Source organism: Bufo bufo, chromosome 7 (genome assembly GCF_905171765.1).
Source record: "Bufo bufo chromosome 7, aBufBuf1.1, whole genome shotgun sequence".
NCBI lineage: Eukaryota > Metazoa > Chordata > Amphibia > Anura > Bufonidae > Bufo > Bufo bufo.
Genome location: NC_053395.1, coordinates 131,304,519 through 131,328,556, shown reverse-complemented (window position 1 = coordinate 131,328,556; position 24,038 = coordinate 131,304,519). Strand labels below are relative to the sequence as shown.

Sequence of the window (24,038 nt, the reverse complement as noted above, 5' to 3'; positions counted from 1 at the left end):
TGCTGCCATCTTCAACCAGTCTATACAATATGGTACTCTGAATTGTAATTACTGATGATGACATGGAATGAAACACCTGATGTAAAGTTGCAGGATTATTTCTATGTGGAGCCCTAAGCAAGGAAAGGCAATACCACTTACTAGCGATGCCATAAATAAAATGTGATCAATTAGAAAACCATTATTCAGCTTCATGTTATTAAAGCATAAAAGCTCCTCAGAAACCATATGACTTGAAATGATTGTATGGAAACACTGGCAGTATTAGCGCTTGTCCATCTGACGCCATTCCCTTTTATCTAAAATAAAAAAAGATGAGATCAATAAGGACAAGAGCAAAAAAAAAGCCTTATGCATTTACCCGTAGATGGCATAGCTTAAGGTGGCCATACATGTTACATTAAAGAGGATTTCTGGTACTTATTATTAAGTGACTAGGGGGTGGGATCGGACACCCCGTGTCCCCGGCGATCAGCAGTTCTGCAGTAGCGGTGTTGTAGTGACCTGCTCCGTCCACTACACAATGGATGGAGCTGTGCACTTCTGGCCCCAGAGCTTACAGAAGTAGGGCTGATCATAAGGGTCCCGGGTGTCTCACTCCTGCCGATCAGATATTGATTGGTTGTCTTGAGTAAAGGCCAGCTATACCAAAGCCTTTTAATGTCAGCTAAACGCTGCAATTTCAGTAGGATCGGACGATGTCCCAATTCCCACCTAAAGGCAGATATTGGGGGAAAGAAGGTCCCTAATGCTGGATATCAACTTGCCTGATCCTTTTTTTACAGGGGAGATAAGCCACTCTCCACTGCCAGGGGTGTCTCACTGAATGCCATTCAGAACACAACTATCTAAAAGATATATTTAGTTATAACATACTTTTAAATAGGCCAATGCACAGGCAATTATCGGAAAGGACTCTAATGTTCCCAATAATTGCCTGATTGTAGGGGGAAGTGATAGCTGCACTTCCATGCAGCAATCATCTCCTTTGTGGGGATGAGGGTGAATGATTAATACTGTAATCGTCCGTCCCCATACAGATTCATTGCTTGCCAGCAGCAGACCCCTTTATATTGGACAATGCGCTGCCAGCAAATAATTTAATCTGCCATACAAAAGATGCAATCACCCGGTGAACAAGCATTTGCTCATTCAGCAGATGATGAGCGGCACATTTACGGTACACTGGGCAATTAATGCGAACGAGCGTTTGTACAAACGGTCATCCCTCATTATTGCCCTGATCCTTGGCCAGTGTAAAAGGGACTCTATTGAATAAGAGAGACCTGCCCCATTGGTGTCTGTTTCCATTGTCCGGGGCAGTGACATGCCATACTGACACGACTGCACGTATGGCTAAAGCGTACTTTATTCACTAACTTATACTACATGAGGGAAAAGTATATTTTTTAGAGATCAGAGAGGCACAAAAAGTGTATAAAACATAAAAGTATGTATGTTAGTATTCTGGCGTCAATTCAGGCACATTCAGTTTGGTCCTCCAAGCTTCCATTTCTCTATATCACATGAGAAGGTTACTCCTTGATTCTTCACTCGTCTAGAGTTGCCCCAATTAACGCATATTCAATCTTCTGTTTTTGAGAGATACAAGGCACTTGAGACTGATGGATTTTTAGTGAAATTTAGTAATTGCAGAAGACATGGTCTAATTCTGAGCTATTTCCTTCCAAATTGAATGTCAAATAACTAGGAAAATAAGAATGGGCTTGAGGAGATGATGTTAATTGTGTTAAAACCCTTAGGGAAAAGGCATTCTCAGCCAACGAGATAAGCCTTGGCAGCCACACTTATTTGAGCTTGAGGCCCTGGCAGAGCATCCAGGCCTCAGTCATGATGTCTTGTCTGGAACAAGCTGAACGTCATGTATTTCTTTTTATGAAACCATGAATAACTCAGTTTAATGTATAAATAGATTACATGTAACTCCCTTAAACATTTCCAAATTTGGTGAGATTACTAAAGAGCAGATTCACCAGGAGCAGCTCTCCGGTAGTGAGTGAATGGTAGTTTTTTAACTACATCCTCATGCCTAAAAAATGAAATCCCATATGAGTTCCATTTTACGGTGCTCCTAAACCACTGGCACCTACATCGAATTCTGTGGGTAGCATTGCTTTTTAGGAAAGGATAACTACACAATATGTCACTGAACCAAGCACCATAGAACAGCACAGTGCAGTGCAAAGCAGAGCAGTCTATCAGATCTAATGTATGTACAAAATCTATAGTGTCAGGGTGGGTGCACATACATTACTTGCTTTTGGCCATTTGCTTTACAGTGTGCCACAGCCGGACACACCTAATATATGTGTGCACAGGTCTGGCATTCAACCATGAAAGAACTGGTCAAAGAAAAACACTGCATGCTACGCTTTTCTGTCCAGTGCTATGAGGAATCTGGCATGCTACAGAAAACTGATATCAGTTCTGGCATCACTTTCCCTCTGGCATTTCTCTTCTATGTTGCATATATACACTGCTCAAAAAAATAAAGGGAACACTTCTGTGAAATCAAACTGTCCACTTAGGAAGCAACACTGAGTGACAATCAATTTCACATGCTGTTGTGCAAATGGGATAGACAACAGGTGGAAATTATAGGCAATTACACCCCCAATAAAGGAGTGATTCTGAAGGTGGTAACCACAGACCACTTCTCAGTTCCTATGCTTCCTGGCTGATGTTTTGGTCACTTTTGAATGCTGGCGGTGCTTTCACTCTAGTGGTAGCATGAGACGGAGTCTACAACCCACACAAGTGGCTCAGGTAGTGCAGCTTATCCAGGATGGCACATCAATGCGAGCTGTGGCAAGAAGGTTTGCTGTGTCTGTCAGCGTAGTGTCCAGAGCATGGAGGCGCTACCAGGAGACAGGCCAGTACATCAGGAGACGTGGAGGAGGCCGTAGGAGGGCAACAACCCAGCAGCAGGACCGCTACCTCCGCCTTTGTGCAAGGAGGAACAGGAAGAGCACTGCCAGAGCCCTGCAAAATGATCTCCAGCGGGCCACAAATGTGCATGTGTCTGCTCAAACGGTCAGAAACAGACTCCATGAGGGTGATATGAGGGCCCGACGTCCACAGGTGGGGGTTGTGCTTACAGCCCAACACCGTGCAGGACGTTTGGCATTTGCCAGAAAACACCAAGATTCGCAAATTCGCCACTGGCGCCCTGTGCTCTTCACAGATGAAAGCAGGTTCACACTAAGCACATGTGACAGAGTCTGGAGATGCCGTGGAGAACGCTCTGCTGCCTGCAACATCCTCCAGCATGACCGGTTTGGCATTAGGTCAGTAATGGTGTGGGGTGGCATTTCTTTGGAGGGCCACACAGCCCTCCATGTGCTCGCCAGAGGTAGCCTGACTGCCATTAGGTACCGAGATGAGATCCTCAGACCCCTTGTGAGACCATATGCTGGTGCGGTTGGCCCTGGGTTCCTCCTAATGCAAGACAATGCTAGACCTCATGTGGTTGGAGTGTGTCAGCAGTTCCTGCAAGACGAAGGCATTGATGCTATGGACTGGCCCGCCCGTTCCCCAGACCTGAATCCAATTGAGCACATCTGGGACATCACGTCTCGCTCTATCCACTAACGTCACGTTGCACCACAGACTGTCCAGGAGTTGGCAGATGCTTTAGTCCAGGTCTGGGAGGAGATCCCTCAGGAGACCGTCCGCCACCTCATCAGGAGCATGCACAGGCGTTGTAGGGAGGTCATACAGGCACGTGGAGGCCACACACACTACTGAGCCTCATTTTGACTTGTTTTAAGGACATTACATCAAAGTTGGATCAGCCTGTAGTGTGTTTTTCCACTTTAATTTTGAGGGTGACTCCAAATCCAGACCTCCATGGGTTAAAAAATTTGATTTCCATTTTTTTCTTTTGTGTGATTTTGTTGTCACCACATTCAACTATGTAAAGAACAACGTATTTCTGAAGAATATTTATTAATTCAGATCTAGGATGTGTTATTTTTGTGTTCCCTTTATTTTTTTGAGCAGTGTATATATATCAGATATTTGGGAACCCAACTTTACGAGTTAGGTTGCGTTCACATCAGCATTCAGCCTTTCCGTTCTTCTGCTCCTTTATAGGCACAACAGGCACATAACTGAGCCGAATGGAGCCTATGGACCACATAGGTTTCCGCTGAAGGGGAAGGATTTTTGAAGCAGAGAAAAAAAAATCCTGCATGCAGGACTTTTGTCTCCGCTTCAAAAATCTTCTACTGAGCGGAAACCTAATGGACCCCATTGGGGTCCGTAGGCTCCATTTGTTTCAGTTATGTGCTGAACCTGTCCTTTCAGCCGGAACGGAAAGGCTGAACGCTGATGTGAACTCTGCCTTAGGGCTCGTTCACATGAACGTGTGAAGCCCGTGCCCTTCTGTGGACCGCAAATTGCGGTCTGCAATGCACGGGCACCTCCCGTGGGGCAGGCGCATGGGGATCGCAGACCCATTCACTTGAATGGGTCCGCGATCCCTCCGTTCTCCATAAGGATAGAGCATGTTCTATCTTTTTGCGGTGCGGAGGCACGGAACGGAACCCCAGAAAGCACTCCGTAGTGCTTCCATAGTGCTCCATTCCATATCTCCGGATTTGCGGACCCATTGAAATGAATGGGTCCGCATCCGTGATGCGGAATGACAACGGAACGGTGCCCGTGTATTGCGGATCCGCAAATGCGGTCCGCAATACGGGAGCGGGACACCAACGGTCGTGTGAACGAGCCCTTAAGCTGCTAAAACTCTGATATAAAAACACATAAGAAAATAAGAAAAATCCAGGACCAATGCCATAAAATCACCATTTTCTGATTCATGTGACCAGTGGGACAGTTTCAGAAACAAACAATTCTGCCACGTGTTAATTCTTACTTAAACGGGTCACTTCTTACTTTCATTTATTAGCTTCCGTTCCCATTTCTACTGAAACTGCTTCTTATTTCTCACAATTCTAATAATAATCTCTTGGGCTGGCTGCCTATTTTATACGCTGAAACTGCGCACAATGAAGCAGCAGAAATCCTCAAAAAGGAGCCCATCTTGTATAATGCATTAAATACAACGCAAGCGCATCGACAGCAATGATACAGCTCAGCGTCAAGAATATTACATGACTTGTGTGAGACATCCTGACATTTGCATGTAGTACACAATAGCAAAAAGTCATATGATGAACAAATGCACAGATTAAACTGGAACAGCTCCAAACAGACAATCCCAAAGCTCTTTCCAGGTGAGGTGAAGAACATATTTCCCATTTAACAAATGAGATAAACATTAATTTCCTCTACGGAAAACCATTTGCATTTCTCCGATGCAGCGGCAAATCACTTCCCCTTGGGTTAGTCACTAGGTTCACCTAGGATCTATCTTAAACTCTAGGACCTGCGCCTCAAGGCACCTTTACTGACGACCGGAGACGACGCACAAAATGGTCACCAATGCGACTTAGAATTGCTAAATGGCGACAAGACTTTGTAGTCTTGTCGCAATTTGCGCCTAGACCCTCCGCTGCTCTGCTGCTTTCACATTAAACTGACATGGCACGCGCTGCTGTCAGCATGTGCCATGTTCTTCTCAACAGCACAGGCGAGAAGGAGGCGGTCCCTCCCCCCTGCACCGCTGCCATTAATCGGTTGATAGAAGCGAGGGGGAGGAGCTGTGGCCACTGCACCACCAATTAATATAGTTTATGCTTAATACAAAGGCTGCGCTGTGGGTGCCGGACATATCCCATACCCGGCAACCAGCCTCTATGACTGTGCGCTGCGATCCGCCGCTATTAACCCTTAAGGTGCCGCACCTGACGGGTTAATAGCGGCGGATCGCAGCGCGCAGTCATAGAGGTTGGGTGCCGGGTATGGGATATGGCCGGCACCCGCAGTGCAGCCTTTGCTTGTATTAAGCATACACTATATCCATTGGTGGCACAGTGCAGCGAACCCCCCCCCCCCCAACCCCAGTATTATAAAGTAGAATCATTGGTGGCGCAGTGCGCCCCCAACCCCCCCTCCGAGTATTATAATCATTGGTGGCAGTGGCCACAGGGTCCCCTCCCCTCCTCATTGGTGGCAGGGGCAGTTCTGATCTAAACCCTAGCAGTGTATTGCGGGGCTCTGATCGGTTACAATGGCAGCCAGTATGCTACTGAAGCCCTGGCTGCCATAGTCAGCTCCCTGCTGCTGTGTGTACAAAGCACAGGGCAGCAGGGAGAGTGTGAGTCCTATTCAACTTGACAGAGCTCTATCAGGGTGAATAGGACAAGGGATGAAAAGATCCCAGGTTCTAGCCCCTAAGGGGGGAAATAGTTATTAAATAAAAAGTTTAAAAAAAACAAATCACCCCTTGCCCAATTTTACATATAAAATACATAAACAATACAAAGAATTACATATCGCCACGCCCAAAAAAGTGCAAACTATTAAAATATTTAAAAATATCTCCTATGCGGTGAACGCCGTGAGAGAAAAAAACTAAAAAAACTTGCAATTTGCCATTTTTTTGTCACCTTGTCCCGACAAAAATTAGGTTAGGACTGTTCTATTATGGTCCAGACGTTCCATAAAATCTGGAATGCACGCAGCTTTTTTGGTGTTTTATTTTTTTAACGTGGTATCGAGTATCGCAATACTTTTTTATGGTATCAAAATCGAGTCAAAATTTTGGTATCGTGACAACCCCAGGTAAGACATGTGTGTTTTTTTTTTTATTTTTTTTATTATACCGTAATTATATGTATTTTTAATTTTTCAGGTTAGGAGCCAATGGCTCCTTGATATTTTTTTTAGTCTGGAGCCCTGATCACCTTCTACATTAAGGACCCACATCCTACCACCTGTTGACTCTGGTTTTTCATCTATGGAGCAAATATAAATTATAAAACACCTCAGATTATTTTTTCGTTCCATAAAGAATAGCATATGTGCTTTCATTGCCCTACTTTACTGGTAACTCACGGAAGAAGAACGCAGAACCTCTTGTATTCTAGTACTGTATAAGGAAAGTGGGTTACTGCCAATGTAGGTCTTAGAAGAAAAATGAAACAGCTTTTTCTATTTATAACATACAGAGACATAGCTGAATTCTTACTTTAGGGTTTAAAACACAACATAAAAATCCCAGATCTTTCTATAGCTACAGCTACAGAATTAAAACAAAAATCTGCTGAGAAAAAACAACATCTTCAGCTTTAAGGCATCAGAAGAGGGATTAGGCCACTTGAACAGACATCTGATGAGTGACTAGACAGCCATCAGAGCTTGACGTATAGCCTGATAGAAGAAAATATGTTGGATATCTTCCACACTATTTGTGCCAGCACCTGACTTGCTTTATTAAACTATCTTTCTTGCTCGGTGGAATTTTAAGAGCTCTAGAGAGGCAACAATTGTGTAATCCATTAGAAAATGACACCGTAGAGTTGACAATTTTTCGAGCACTTTAATGTGTACTAGCCAAATATTTCAAAATAAGAAATATTTTTTCATTCTACATCAAATGTTAAACTGGTTTCTAATGGAAACATTTAGACATTTTACTCTGTAAAGAAAACTAAGAAGCATTAGAGTAGTATAGACATCACAAAGCAGCATCACATACAGAAAAAATATATTCTCCTTTTCTCCATATATCAGGAACCTATAATGTAATTTAAGCATTGAAACAAACCCATCAAGTCCATTTTCCAACCACAACCTGTGCCACAAGGTTTAAACAAACTGCTTAACCTTCCAGTACTGGTCTGTGACAACTACAGGTCATACCTGTAAAAGTGCTCAATGCAGTTATCATTTCCCTACTCTTCTGGTTTGGTAGGAAGGCCTGCGAATACTAGGAGAAACTGAATGCAACGACCCCCTTTTTTTACAGCAACATACAGTTTTTAACGCTGCCTTTAAAGGAATTTTCCCACAAAAAAACATTTATCACCTATCCACAGGTTAGGTGATAGATGTTTCATTTCTGGAGGACTGGGATCCCACCACTGTGGACCTACTGAACACTAACACTAGGGTCACAAGGCCCCCTTTGGGGGGAGTTTGTCAGCAGTCATGCATGCACACTGTCAGTACATCCAATATTTATGTGTATAGGTGATAGTTATTCATGGGCTAACACCTTTACTATCACATTTTCACATGAATATGAAGATGCTTTAAATATATAAACATTTTATGACATGCCCTATGACATGCCTATTCTAACTCCATAGTCATAAGTATGGAGTTGGTTCACAGTTTGCCACTAAAATAGTTCCAACTCTTTTAGTATGGCTTTCTACAAGAGTCTGCAGTGTGTGGGAATTAATTTATCCATAAGAGCATTTGTGACGTCAGTGACACTGGCTCTCAATCTCTGTTTTAGTTCATCCCAAATGTGTTCAATGGGGTTGAGGTTATGACTCCATGCAGTCCAGTCAAGTTCTTCTACATCAAACTCATCCAACCATGCCTTTATGGACCTTGCTTTGAGCACTGGGGCACAGTCAGGCTCGAACAGAAAAGTGCTTTACTCAAAATGTTCCCACAAAGTGTCTTGGTATGCCGAAGCACTAATATTCTCCTTCAATGGAACTAAGGGGCCTAGGCAAACCCCTGAGAAACCTCTCCATAGCATTATCCATTCTCTACAAAAGAGTTGGCACAATGCAGTCAGTCAGGAAATGTTCTCCAGGTATTCACCAAACCCAGACTTGTCGACGAGACTGCCAGATAGAATTGTGCTTGCATGCAGCTGCTCAGCCATGGAAACCCATGGAATGGAGCTCCTGAAGCAGTTTTTGCGCTGATGTTAATACCAGAGGATCTTTCGAACTCTGCAGTTGAGTCAACAGTGTGTTGGCGACTTTTATTCACTATGTGCCTCAGCATTCAGAAAACTGCTTTATAATTTTACGTGGTCTGACACTTTGTGGTTGCCCTGTTCTGGTTCCTAAACACTTCCACTTTGCAGTCACAATTAATCGTGGAATATCTAGGAGGAAAAATATTTCATGAACTGACTTTGTTGCATCAGTGGCATCCTATTACAGTACCACGCTCAAATTCATTGATTTCTTTAGACCAATCCATTCTTTCACAAATGTTTGTAAAGGTAGACTGTATGGTTAGGTTCTGGATTTTATACACATGTGCCAAAGGAACTAAATGAAATACAGTACCTGAATTCAATGAAAGTGTGTCCCAATACTTTTTGCTTATATCGTGTTTAATCAAGTTCTAAAAGTGTCTGCTCTTTTTATGTATGTTAATTGTATTCTTCCAGAATTTGTTTGTGGCCAAGGAAGACATTCTGGGTTGTTTTTAGCTAATAATGTATCATACGTATGGCTCCAGCTCCAAGTGGACATGAACATATATGTGAGTTATGGTAAATTCACAGCAGAAATGTAACTTCATTTGTTCCTTACAGGACATGTCAAACGCTGAGTGTTGACCACCGTGGGTTACCTGTAATGGCAACTCACCACCCAGAAATAGTTATGACCAAAAAAATTGCTAATTATAATTTTTTACAACTTGACATGTGAGGACAATTCAAAGGCTTGAGAAATGGATTGTTTTCTCTTTTAGGGGGAAGTGGTCTGTTGAGAAAAGTAATCAAGTCTTTTTCCTATGGAAAAGTGGGTAGGTTTAGCAAACGAAGCATAGAGAGAATGAGCAGGGTGATTAATTAGCCCATGTCACGGACTGTAAAAAATTCACCTTTATCATTACAGGTCTATTAAAAAAGCTGGACAAGGCCATTCATACATAAAAAGGGGCATTTAGCAAATTTAAGGTTTAGATTTACTATAAAAATCTATGTTAATTAAATCAATGAAAGGACACATTCTTTGTGATCCATTTTACTTTCACGAGACCCAACCATAAAAAATGCATTTACTGATTGTCTCTGCAGCTTTACTAGATAATAAAAGTAGGGGAGTAATAAGTAGCCCAGACGTATGCGGCGGTGCTGGCTTCTGCTGATAAAACACAATTATTTGGAGCCAGCAAAGATTCTAATGTAATATGGACAGCAATTTCTTTGCAAAACGAAGATCCCTTTTTGGACACAGAAAAACCATTTCAGTGATCTTCTTGACATATGAGACTTTATAATGAGTCTTTGTGGGCTACGTTTACTAAAGAGCAATTTGGGGGCAATTACCATAAATCTCTCCTTTTCACAATTCCACAAGATGGATAGAAAATCATACGAGCTATTTTCCAAAGCTGCATTAAATTCAACTTATTTTACAATGATTTAGAGATGCACTTGCATAATTATATATCCTGCCCCACAATGCATCCTGATAAATGTCAAATTATGGCTTCAACAGCTAAATAGGGACACTTCTGTTTAATGTATATAGGTACACGTCAGCACAGTCCTTTACTTTTCAAAGACAAAAGTACTTTGGTCCTAATAAGATAGCTGAGGGGTAAGTTGTATTAACACATGGATATTCTTAGTTTAAGATATACACCAAATGTTGCATCCACAAAAAAACGCTAGGTCCATAAAAATTGACATCCAATTTCTAACAGTGGTACAATGTTTGAGAAAAATAAAATTACATTTTTATTCAAAAATGAATCTGTTTGAACATATAAAAGAAACCAATTTGTGGCATTTTGTAGGTTTTATCACAAAATTCAGTGAGGAAATTTCCCACAAAATTCAGTGAGGAAATTTCCCACAAAATCTATAAAGCATTGCCCATTTTCTCACTTTTAAAAACCAAAACAGAGAAGTGCCTCAAAAACATAAAATGAACTGCCTTGTGAAATTCTACATAACTGTACAGGTAACATAGAAACATAGAAACATAGAATGTGTCGGCAGATAAGAACCATTTGGCCCATCCAGTCTGCCCAATATACTAAATACTATGGATAGCCCCTGGCCCTATCTTATATGAAGGATGGCCTTATGCCTATCCCATGCATGCTTAAACTCCTTCACTGTATTTGCAGCTACCACTTCTGCAGGAAGGCTATTCTATGCATCCACTACTCTCTCAGTAAAGTAATACTTCCTGATATTACTAGCTATGCCATATTTCATCTAGCTATGCCATATTTCATATGGGCACATATGCCATGTGTCTATGCGGTTATAGAATGACAAGTTTGGAAAACAGATGTTAGATACTTTGATACATTTTCTCAAAAACAGCACAAAAAAATCTGAGTTTTTTTTTGCCTATGCCAATATTCAAATGTACTGCTTTAGTTGCATTTTTCATTTTTGTATTATAAAATATTTTACTCCAGTTTAAAAAAACAGAAACAAAACAGGCATCTGTGAATACAGCCTTAGATCACTTTCCCACGGCAGTATTTTGGTCATTGTTTTGCATGAGTATTTATCCAGGTCAAAAACATGGAAAATCTACAAATCGTTCCAGTAGTTTTACTCTATATAGGTTCCAATCCTAGCGTTTGCTTACAAATGCTGATATACAATTCATGTGAAGGTGATGGAAGACCCTAACATGTTGTAAGCCTTATGTTATGATGTGTCCCTTTCTCTTGCTTTCTGTTGAATTAGAATTTACATTTCCATGTGAAGAATATGTGTTTCCTTTGTAGGATTTCATTAATTCTAGCCATGTACATTCTGGTTTATTCTGAGAATTGTTGTTTTTGAACAGCAGCCAACCATTGCCCATTGTGGTGCCCTGCTAGAAAGACCTGATTTGGAAGGATGGTAAGCAAAGCAAATCAATGAGCTCTATTAGCACACCTGCAAAGCTGCTGGTTGACCTGGATGTGGAAGGAGAGTCTGTGATCAATGTGCCCTTCAATCTAATTCTTTGATCTTAATAGAAAAAGGCAGGTTTTATTTTCATTGTTTTACCTTATTTAAATTTTACTCGAGACAAGATTTCTAAGCGTTATCTTTCCTTATAGTGTGCTTATCACGCTCTATGGCCACAGACCTTGCTATAGAGAAAACTCAACTTCTCATTTACAAAACCTATTAAAAAAAAAAGATTAACCAAGCAAAAAGTTAGATTGAATGGCAGAAAAGGGTGGGTGGACAAGGCAAAATATATACAATAGCGAACAGCTTGTTAGACAAAGTTTTACTATACCCACCGGTAGACATCCACAGTTTCTAATGGAGCGTGCTAGCTGTTTGGTCAAAAGAAACTGCCAGAAAATACCATTGACTTGATGACACAAAAGTAGCTCTGAACAGTAGCCGCAGTCAAAGATTTTATTTTCAGCTTTTTTCAAAGACTTGTGCAAACCTACAAATCTAAATCCCAAAAAGTTGGAATGCTGTGTAAAATGTTAATAAACTGCACAGAAGGCAATGATTTGCAAATCTCATAGACCCATATTTTATCCACAATAGATCATCTCAAAGCAAGTTAGAGAGGCAGAATCTCTCAGAGGCAAAGATGGGCAGAGTTTCATCAATTTTCAAAGAACAGTGTCTAAAAATTGTGGAACAGTTTCAGAAAAATGGTCCTCAGCATAAAATATTGAAGACTTTGAGTATCCCACCATCTACAGTATGTAATATCATAAAAAAATTCAGAGAATCTGAGAAATACATGTGCAATCCATGGACAAGGCCGACGGTCAATATCGGATGCTTGTGATCTACGGGCCCTCAGGTGGCACTGCATTAAGAACAGGAACAATTCTGTACTGGAAACCACTGCATGGGCTCAGAAACACTTCCAGAAATCATTGTCTGTGAACACAGTTTGCTGTGCAATCCACAAATGTAAGTTAAACCTGTATCATGCAAAGTGCACAGGTCAAGAGCCTGCATCTTTTATTGTATGGGTTTGCATTAGTGCCTATGGCATGGGCAGCTTATACATTTGGAAACTCAGTGCTGCCGTATATAGAGGTTTTCGAACAACATATGCATCCATCCATACAATGTCTTTCAAGGAAGACATTTCTTATTTCAGCAAGATGCTAAACCATATACTGCATCCATCACAAAAGGAGTCTGGGTGCTGAATTGACCTGCCTGCAGGCTAGAGCTTTCACCAAGAGAGAACATTCGGCACACCCACAGCTTCCCAACTTTTTTAGAATTGAGGTTGTATTTTGGGAAAACTCCTTAATGGTTTGAAATCAGGGCCGGTCAATTCCAGGGGTCATGTAACCACTGGACCTAGACAACTTCTACTGATCACTAACTGTTAAAATAATAAAAAATAAATAAAAAAGAATAAATGAATGAACAATGAGACAAAGGAATAGATGTCTTTGCCATAACAGCTAATTGAATGGGAGGAATGAGATAATAGACAGACAATGCTAATTTTGACCAAGGGGCCAGCCTCTGGTGTTGGCAAGGAGAACATAAATAAAGCTGTATGAACCAGTCACACAGCCAGTATCTCCGTCTACAAAAGAAGACAGCTACAGGCACAGTGGAGATAACACCTCAGATTTTATATGGGCCATAGAAATATAGAAACTTAGAGGAATGGAGGCAGAAAAAGACCACATGGTCCATATAGTCTGTCCATATACTACTTAACTTTCATTCTTCTCTTAGGACAGATATATGTACGGTATATCCAAGGTGTTTAAATCTAGATTCTCCAACAACATGTGCTGGAAATTTATTCCAAACATCTACTACTCATTCAGTAAAATAATATTTTCTAACATAAACTATAGTAATGTGACATTGATTTCATTGAAAAAAAATTCTTTTTCAAGGTATGTAAAAAACTGGGAATGTTAGAAGAAAATGAAGTGCAGCATGGGAGAAGTCCTGAACACAGGAGTGAGCATGTGGTACTATATAGAAGAGGAAAAAGACACTGTTGCATTCAAAATGGCGCCTGGAGTGCACCCATCGACTCCCAAACAGTAATTTGCTCATCCCTGTTGCAAATATTATGTTATGCCCTCTATGTGGATCAGGCTTACGGCTCATGTACACAATTGTATTTTGGGTCAATGTCTAATCCGCATTTTTGCAGATTACATCCAGACACATTAATTTCTATTCTTCCGCAAAAAAATGCTGTCCACTTCTGTGTCACCGTTCCGAAAATTACAGATCATGTCCTATTCTTGTTTGTTTTGTGGGCAAGAATGAGAAGTTCTACCAGGAACTTGCAAAATGCACACAGCTGAAATACTTATTTGGGTCACTGTCACTAGTGGAGTACCTCAGGGGTCAGTATTGGGCCCTATTCTCTTCAATATATTTATTAATGATCTTGTAGAAGGCTTGCACAGTAAAATATCAATTTTTGACATTAAACTTTGTAAAGTAATTGACATGGAAGAGGACAGTATACAACTACAGATGGATCTGTATAGATTGGAGGCTTGGGCAGAGAAGTGGCAGATGAGGTTTAACACTGACAAATGTAAGGTTATGCACATGGGAAGGAACAATACAAGTCACCCGTACATACTAAAGGGTTAAACACTCTGTAACACTGACATGAAAAAGGACCGAGGGATTTTAGTTAACAGCAAACTAAGCAGTAAAAACCAGTGTCAGGCAGCTGCTGCAAAGGCCAATAAGATAATGGGTTGCATTAAAAGGGGTATAGATGCCCGTGATAAGAACATAGTCCTACCACTTTACAAATCGCTAGTCAGACCACACATGGAGTACTGTGTACAGTTCTGGGCTCCTGTGAACAAGGCAGACATAGCAGAGCTAGAGAGGGTACAGAGGAGGGCAACTAAAGTAATAACTGGAATGGGGGGACTACAGTACCCTGAAAGATTATCAAAATTAGGGTTATTCCCTTTAGAAAAAAGACGACTGAGGGGAGATCTAATTACTATGTATAAATATATCAGGGGTCAGTACAGAGATCTATCCCATCATCTATTTATCCCCAGGACTGTGACTGTGACGAGGGGACACCCTCTGCGTCTGGAGGAAAGAAGGTTTGTACACAAACATAGAAGAGGATTCTTTACGGTAAGAGCAGTGAGACTATGGAACTCTCTGCCTGAGGAGGTGGTGATGGTGAGTACAATAAAGGAATTCAAGAGGGGCCTGGATGTATTTCTGGAGTGTAATAATATTACAGGCCATGGCTACTAGAGAGGGGTCGTTGATCCAGGGAGTTATTCTGATTGCCTGATTGGAGTCGGGAAGGAATTTTTTCCCCCTAAAGTGGGGAAAATTGGCTTCTACCTCACAATTTTTATTTTTCGCCTTCCTCTGGATCAACTTGCAGGATAACAGGCCGAACTAGACGGACAGACGTCTTTTTTCAGCCTTATAAACTATGTTACTATGTATGTTATTTTGCGGATCCGCGGTTTGTGGACCACAAAACGGATACAGTTGTGTGCATGAACCCTTAATCACATCTCTATATTGCATTACAAAATGTAAGCAACATGTAGATCTCTGGTGGCAAGGAATTTTAGTCCAAAGGGACTCAGTTACCTTGTTCACCAAAAACCTGAAGGCCTATCCATTTCATCTGGTTATTACAGGAGGACATTGGATTTGATTCTAATAGTCTACTATGTAGCTACCAGGAATTCTTGTTTTAAGAGGATTTATAATAAAGAAAATACAGCCAGGGATTATAGAAGACTTGAAGCAAATCCCCTTTACTGAAATTATTTAAAGCAAAGCCAGTATTTCAGAGTCTCTGGACTGCAAATATGATAATTTAAAAGTAACCACAAAATGATAGTAAAAATGTTAAGATTACCAGAGACTATGACAAGTTTTCTCTTAAACATTATAAAAAGAAAGTTGATGCATCCCACAAAAATCCAATAAAAAGAACAAAAGTTGTAAAACAACATAGGATGAAGTACAGAATTCTTGGGTCCAGTTCAGGCCCATATAGTGATGGACTCTCTAGAAGACCCAGACCAGCGTATTACAGCTCTATACAACTTCTGAGTATAAAATACCCATAGACAGTATAGACTCTATTGTACCTGGCCATGTCTATGATTTTATGCTAACTTTTACTGTGTTAGATTCTGCATAAAATTGGGCTATTCTCCATTAGACACCATAGTGCCCCACCAGAGCATTGCTCATTCATAAGGCCTTAGATTAATTTCAAACAAGTATCAAAAGATTGTGCATCTGCAGTCTCCATGTTATGTTACAGTGAGGCAGGGGTACTTAAAGGGGCTGTCCAAGTTATAACCAAACTACCACAGGGCTTCCAAGTGTAATAAAATAGTAAAAGAACATATACTTAACACTTAATTCCCAGCCGTTTCCAGAGAGGCATCTCTGGTCCTCACCTCAGTTTTCTGATTACAGGCTGCAGTAGTGACGTAGCAGTGTATCGTACGTGACTGCTGCCACCAATCACAGATCTCAGCAGTCTAGTGTTGTATACCACTGGTGCCAGTCATTGGCTGCTGTGGTCACCTGCTGTATAGTGCTAGGCCACTGCGGCAGCTTGATAGAAATGGGAGCTGCAGTGCTGGAAACTGGAGGTGGGGAGTTTTTTCAGAATCAGGCAACCCCTTCAATGGAAACAGGCCCTATGTGAATCATATAGCCACCCCTGGTGCGTCACAGCCCAAGGGCTAACTCTAAGCTCGTTCTTTGCTCTCGAGATGAGTTGAGTTTAGTGATGAACCTTGTACTCTTGTTATGAAGGTTGTAGGTTAAAATTGATATATGACATCTCCTTCCAGTAAAGATAACTGAACATACCCCAATCTGATAGCGTCTGGTGCAGCTCAGCAAGGCTGAGTAGACATCTCATCTGCTGTTACCTTTTTCCTATACATGTGGTAACCACTTCAATAGTTGGTTCGGCAGGACAGGTCTGCCAAGCTTTCAGTCACTGACAACTATCAACTTCATGGGGGAAATAATCTTAACTATATGGCCAGAGTGGATATATTTGGTTCCAAAAAAAATATACATGAAGTTTTATTTTTTGTCATTGTGTTTACGATATAGTCTATATTACAATACAGTATGCAAAACTTTAAAAATTAATATTGGAAGAGTTGCTGAGTTCTTGGGCAGATTGATCATCTCCCCGCTCCAGAAAAGTGGCTTTAAAAAGTTGTAAACATGTGTACTTGCAACTTTTTAAATGTCACTTAATAAAAAAACTGTTGGAAATAGGGGGCATGGTCAGCGGCCACAACAAATTTATCTTAATTTATCCGAGTTTACTGGCGCAAGTGAAGCTCAGAGCTGCCATAGATTTCTGTTTAGGCGCACGGACCGGCCGAATGTGCTTCATTTATGATGAGGCGAACACCTCCGGCAGTGCAGGAGATATCAAGACCAGCGCAGAAAGCACCCCAAAGTTCTTTATATAGAGAACCTCCCTGTAGGACCATGACATATGTGCATAGCTTAAAAAGTCATTCTACCTACCAATGTCACACTGCAGAAATAGCTAAAAAATGCAATCCGCTTTTATGTTATTGGAAATGTAACACAATTATGGAGCAGGAAAATCTTTTAACCAAATTGTTATGTAATAAAAATCTAAAATATAATGTCTTATTTTTCTGCTTAAGTGAAGCACATAAATGTGATCGCCAAGGGCTTCTTCTTATTTTGCGTTTAGAGCAATGCCAAGAAATTAGTAAGGGTCACATATACAAGGGCAATGCAGAAAAGCAGCATAAAATTGCAATTAAGCTATAAGTATGCCAGATGGAAATCCCATGCCGTTAATATAGACAGGACATAACCATCCTGTTATCTATGTGCAAGGAACATATTGCTTAAAGCCAGTGGCGTACATAGAGAAGTAAGGGCCCCATAACAAGGATAAAACCCGCCCCCCCCCCCCCCCCACACAGGACAGAATGGTTTCTGCCTAAACCCTTTACAATGACCTTTGAGCCATTTTTCCACTGCTTCATGTGCTAAAAGTTGTTCCTTTAGAGGGTAGAGTCCTGACCAGGTTTTCACCTCCAGTAGAAGATGAGAAAATCCCAACTGGGCCCCCTCTTGCCCCGGGCCCCATAGCAGTCACATGGTCTGCGGTAGTTCCGCCCCTGCTTAAAGCGATACAGCAGTTGTGAATGACCACTGCAGAGTTCTTGGAAGAATCTGAAATCGGATTTGTCAGGAAACTCCAGGCTGATGTACAGAAGAATAGGTCTTTTTGGCCTTATTCACTCAAGCATATCGAAATCGATCCATATTTCAGCTCCAGAATACGCTCGGATTACGGATGATATACCATCCAGATCGTCATCAGTATTGATTTACATGCATATTTCATACAGTCCATCCTTCCTGCACAAAATACGCACCATATATGGATTGCAGATAAACTCGTCTGAAAGAGGGCTTTCACAGACTAAAGACTACTGCTACTAATAATCTGCATTCTGGTGACAAATTACCATGGAAAACTGAGGAACTTGAAATTCCTTTAGTAGACCAGCAGTAGTACAGGTCCCTTGTACAGTTCATATCCTAGAAATGACCCAAAATAGACAAATACTTTACAGTCCAGTCCGATATCGACCACATACATAGGAATTATTGAAGCAATATGGAGATTCGAGTAAAGCCTTCACAGATGACATCTGCAGTTCAATGGAATGCTGAATATAAATGGTATAGGGAATGTGCAACAAAATTCTCAGCTTCTCCACTTCATTTGACGTCAGTTTATGGAAAACCAAAGTGTCTTCTAATTTCCAGTAGCAGACAAGCTATTATTCTAGAGAGAACTGTGCAGTGAGTCCTTATAGTCTACAGTATGTACAAATCAGCGTTAATTAAAGGGGCATGTCCATAAAACATTACATTTCATCAGCTATATCATAAGAGTCAAATTGTTGGAGGTCTTGTTCCCCCCACAAAGTGCAAAACAAAAGGTCCTGGAGCGGATTATAAAGGGAATATGAATGCACGTGAGCTGCCTCTTCAATGTGCAGTAATTATTAGACACTATGGAAATCCACCCACATAGCCTGATGGATACAACTCCTTCCCAAACGAGCCAACAAAATGGAAGTGTTTTAAAGGGACAATTTCATTAAAAAAATGTTCTAACTACATATTCTTTTTTTGTAATACAAAAAGGGGTGTGGATGATCTTCTGGATAAAATGTTTTGAAGTCACTCAATGTATTCTACATCCTGTGTTGGCTTTTTAACTTCCTCCTATTTTTGGCCTTTTAGTGCAGTAAATAGTCTCGTTTATGGTTCTTCACAGTCAGACCATCACTGCGACCAGAGAGGGCCCCGGTAGGGACTCAATTACAGCATCGCACATCACACTCTTTTGTGGACATCTTTAGATATCAAGAGAACAATAGAGCTGCCATATTGTCATCCCAATTTGACACCTATTATAATCATGAGGATTACCCTTCAGATAACATCTTCCCCTCACAGCGGCTGTAAACTGACAATGGAGTATCAATCTATATAGGAGCTTTTATCATCTGTGTTGACAATATTTGGTTTTTAAAGGCATAGTACTGCCAAAATGAAAAAAGAGAAACAGCCAATGATACCTGTGGGGCAGGGACAGGCACCTTCCTCTGACTCTATACTAACTATTTGTTGGCTTACTTTGAGAGAGAATTTTACATATGAATTTTGGTGCATTTTTGTCAGAAAACACTGCTTCTTAGGCCATGTCCAGAGAGGCCCACCTGTCCTTGCTAAGCCCTGCGCCCTTTATCAGCGTGTCTGAAAACAGCGTAGACACCCTAGTTTTGCAAATTGCCCCATTCTGCACCAATTTTACCTTCTAGGTACTGACATATTAGTAAATCTGGCCCATTGAATCCTTCACCAAAATGTTATGTGGACAAGGCCTAACACCCACTGAAAAGAAAATGACGACAGAGCGACATGCAAATTTTTACTCAACAGAATCCCGAAATTCCTAGACATCAACTCACATCCTCCAAGTAAAACATCCAAACGATCTGGTCTTTGTATCCACACATAATGCATGACTGAAGACTTTGTATTATAATGTTGGTCTCCAGTGGCCACTAGCTGGCCATCTTTCTAGTACTACCATTACCATTCTACAATCCTATTGCAATGAGGTTATACACAGTAATATGGCGCCATAGATCACTTCAGGCCCCTGCTGTACCCCCCTATTCCAATTTCAGGCATTATTTCTAGCAGATTCCAAATGGAGCTAACAGGAAATAAATCATGGTATGCCCATCAGATGCTGCTTTTACAGGATAATAGCCCATGATACAGTGCTGTCCATCGATACACAAAGTACTGAGGGTCTCCATACAGCAACCTGCCATGTGAACGAGGCCTAAGGGTTCATGCACACAACCTTATTTTGCATTCATGTCCAATCTGCATTTTTTGCGGATCGCTCACAGACCTGTTCATTTCTATAGGTCCACAAAAAAGAAAATGGGCAGTACATGGAAGTCATCCATATACTGTCCATTGTGCACACTACAGGACAGGTCCTAGTCTTGTTAGGATTGCAGACAAGAATAATCATTTTAGTGATGGGAATAAGTAAAATGCAGATTGCATGCGGAAGATACAGATTTTTTGCGGATCCGTGGTTTGCGGATGAAGCCTAATTCTGCAAACTCCAAATACTTGTGCTCCATCGAAGCAGAGATTCCTACAAATCATCCATCATTGCTCTAATGTTTAGGGTAGAAATCAAGACAGGCTTTTTGAATGGATGCTTATCTTTAGTATGAAGATCTATAGTCACTCTTTGCCTTAATGAATAGAACAGATAAATGATTGGCTTCAGAATTATGACCACAGAAGCTCCTATTCCTGGAGGCCTCAGGCTGAAGCTCCATAAGTGACTTTGTTGTAGAGACATAGAAAGGGTGACATGTGCTCCTTTCCTATTATTATGTTAGTGAGCGCCTTACTCCTATCACTATGTATGTCAACGTGCAATGCCACCATCAGCCTCAGATGCAATCTGCTACATATCTGGCCACCAGTCTGTCAAGAAAATTGCATGCAAATGGTGCACGCCATTAGGTGACCATGCTGAAAATGCAATAAAGGGAGCTGTGGAACCCTGTTCTTGTAGAATTACTACTGTAAAAAACAGTCTACAATTTACTGCTCATTCAGTAAAATACCAAGGGTTGTTGTTGCTCGTCATTAAATGGATACCCCTATGCCGGTCCTTAAGGTCTGAATAAGATGTGTTTTCCTTTTCCACTCTCATATGAAACCAGCATCCTCCTTTAGACAATGTCATTAGGTATTCATGCTGGCCACCGTGTGTCCCTTCAAAGGCACAGATAATGCTGATCCCACAAATGCCCCATGTGCTCGTCCTAGCTCTCCGTTCTACGTCGCCATTTCTTCAACGTTATTTTTTTCAATAGGTGATAAAAAGGAAAAAGGGTTAACGATGAAACAAAGCATCTCTCCAATCCATACACAGGCTTCAAAAAACTAATGGTTCTGCAAGTGATTTTGTGTTGAATTATTAAACATTAGGGCAATGCTCTTTGGGCCTTATTTTAATTATTCATATTGGTGTTCAGAGGCAGAATGGAAGGTTATCTTAACGCATCATTTTTAAGCGTAAATAATAGAGCGGATGCTACAAAGTTTAAAATCGAAAACATACATAAATAATAATAATAATAATAATAAGTACATTCCCTAGGCTGCACAACTTCACCTACACTGAAACATCTCAAGTCTTCAGAGGAACTGAAGAAATGTTTGATAAGCCTTCAAGATACACAGTGGTGAAGCCTACATCAGTGAGAAGCTCCACAAGGCTAAGGATGTAGGCATTAAAACTCATTAATCTGTGTTTGGTTCAGGAATTCAAGGAATTTCATCTATTTAGTGAAGACAAAGTCAAACGTCAATGCAAGGCTCCATATAACATATCCAGCGCCTAACTGCTTTGTGGAAGAATTAGCTATGACATACAACACATGGAAAAGTAACATCTTCTCATCTCCTGGAGAATCATGGCTCGCTCTTCTATGGCTGCATGGCAACCGTTAGCATGGAAAAGTCAGCACAAATGAGAACGGCGTCCAAAACGGCAACCAGCACATACTGGTTTGGCTTATTCTATTCAAGAACATGCAAGAAATGAGAAGGCATCTCCCAAGCTTTCTTGTCTATTAATAGCCAGCTGAGGCTGGAGCAGATGACCCAACACAAATCCCTGCATTTCCATGTATTATGACTCCGCTAACTTAAATGGCGATCCTACTGTACTTTGATCTATTGTTCTAAAGTGCAAATGCTGCTCTGGTTTCCTACTGGGGCAGGCAACAGCTGCGGCCAAAGTATCACATACAGTGTGCCTTGGGCATGCTGGCTACGTCAACAGATTAGCTTGCATTGAGCTGACTAGACTGTTATTAATATGCAACTGATTCAAAGTACTGACCTACTAAGTTGTGGCTTTTCTTTAATCAGGCAGAGTGAAAACCTGTAAAAATCCCTCTAATTAGCACATGACAACATATGTCATCTTTATGGGGGACACATAGCGGGCAAACAATGAAAAGCGGGGCTATCATTTATTTATTGTCACCCAGGCTACAATGTTTCCTGCTCACAAACTTCAGGACCATCTAAGCCAAGGACATGTCAGTTCTGAAGTTTCCGCCAGGGTTCTCCAACCTTACATGTACCAGCACACACATGACTAGCCATGGCGGGGGGTCTATGTGTTTTTAGAGCTGTCCAGCATCAGCAAGTACAGCCATGAATTCATTCCCCTCTCTGGTAGACAAGAAGTCTTTTGTCTATTACTGTAAGCTGCCATTGTGCTACAGTATTACAGAGCGGCACATGGACACAGACAATCGCTCCAGGACAGGCTGGTGGCTAGATGGCCACATAGTCCTCTCCATCATCCGCACTGTGCCTGTCACACGTCTGGTCACATGTGGGAATGAGATCATGCCATTGTAAGGCACTCGCATGATGAAGTGTCATGGGATTTCTGCTGATTAAGCATCAGGTATCGGAACAAAAATCACATCTGGGTCAATGACACAAAGGAATCAATGCCTTTTTTTTCTAGATCAAAGCCATGGCCGGCTCCAGAACTTCTCCTAATGCATCTACAGCCACATGGAGAAGAATACAAGAAGAAGAAAACCTGATGCTTTGAGGCAGTGCCTGCTGGGCACCAGGAGGGTGACAGATGCCAGGGAATTTCCAGAAATGAATGTGAAAGTGAATGCAGTGGTTAAAGATTTACAGGATTAATTTAAATCATTCACCTGCTGCCAATTCTCCTCCAAAGATGGCATTGCTGAGAAGTAGCCCGTGTCGTGCACAATCTGCAGCTCCTGGAATATGCTATAACTAGCCAAAACATCCATGGTGGCCAGGGAGGCTGACAATGCAGGCTAGCTCTAATCCTGGGAGGGCTCAGGACAGTCAGTGGGGAAGCTGCAGCCACACAAGAAGTGCTGGTCAATCAAACCCAAGCATTGGAAACAGTGGAAGGTGCTGAGCACAGGCAGAAAAGAGAGAAAAAGTCCCAATCCAGCGGGAGGCAAGGAATCCTCAGCAAGGCTGCGCTGACTCCAGGGCTGGGACCAGGAAGGAGGATGCAAACTCACTGACATGGAATTGGCATCTCTGTGTGGAGTACCACTGCCGCCTGCTCATGGATGCAAGCTTTGCTCTCTATTTTAGGAGGAAGGGGGGAAAGAAGTGGCTCAATTTTTTCCTCCTCTCTCTCTCCTAGCCCCCCCTTGCTTCTTAAGAGACTTTCTACCTCCTCCTCCTCCTTCAGATCAGGCAGATGAGTAGACTCCTCCCCTCGCTCAGGCCAAAGAGGCGCATGCGTGAAAGATTTCTTGGAAAAAGCTGCCACTCAGGGGAGCCTGTGACCATGTTAGGCGAACAGGGAGGGATGGGGCGTGTCTTCGAGCACCAGAGGGAGGGGAGAAACCGCAAGACCAATTAGAGAGCAGAGTTTTGTGGTAGGCGGGGTTTGATGAGAAACAAATGCTTGGATTGGGTGACAGGATTTCTCTCCGCTGCCTTACAAGGCTGTGTGAGGGGAGCTATTTTTAGAGTGCTATATAAGCTGCGGCGTGGACGGGCAGAGGTGCTGCTGAGAGAAATG

At 41.6% G+C, this 24,038-nt stretch overlaps 1 protein-coding gene across 1 annotated transcript in view; it reads right to left on the bottom strand.

The window, feature by feature from the left end:
- KLF7 (Kruppel like factor 7) overlaps nt 1-23,676 on the bottom strand; it is a 140,369-nt gene extending 116,693 nt beyond the window's left edge. Inside the window, exon 1 of the mRNA XM_040440656.1 lies at nt 23,182-23,676. Within this exon, the coding sequence (XP_040296590.1) occupies nt 23,182-23,283 (102 nt within the window). The 5' untranslated portion in view covers nt 23,284-23,676. The remainder of the gene's footprint in view (nt 1-23,181) is intronic.
- Between the last annotated feature and the right edge of the window lie 362 nt (nt 23,677-24,038).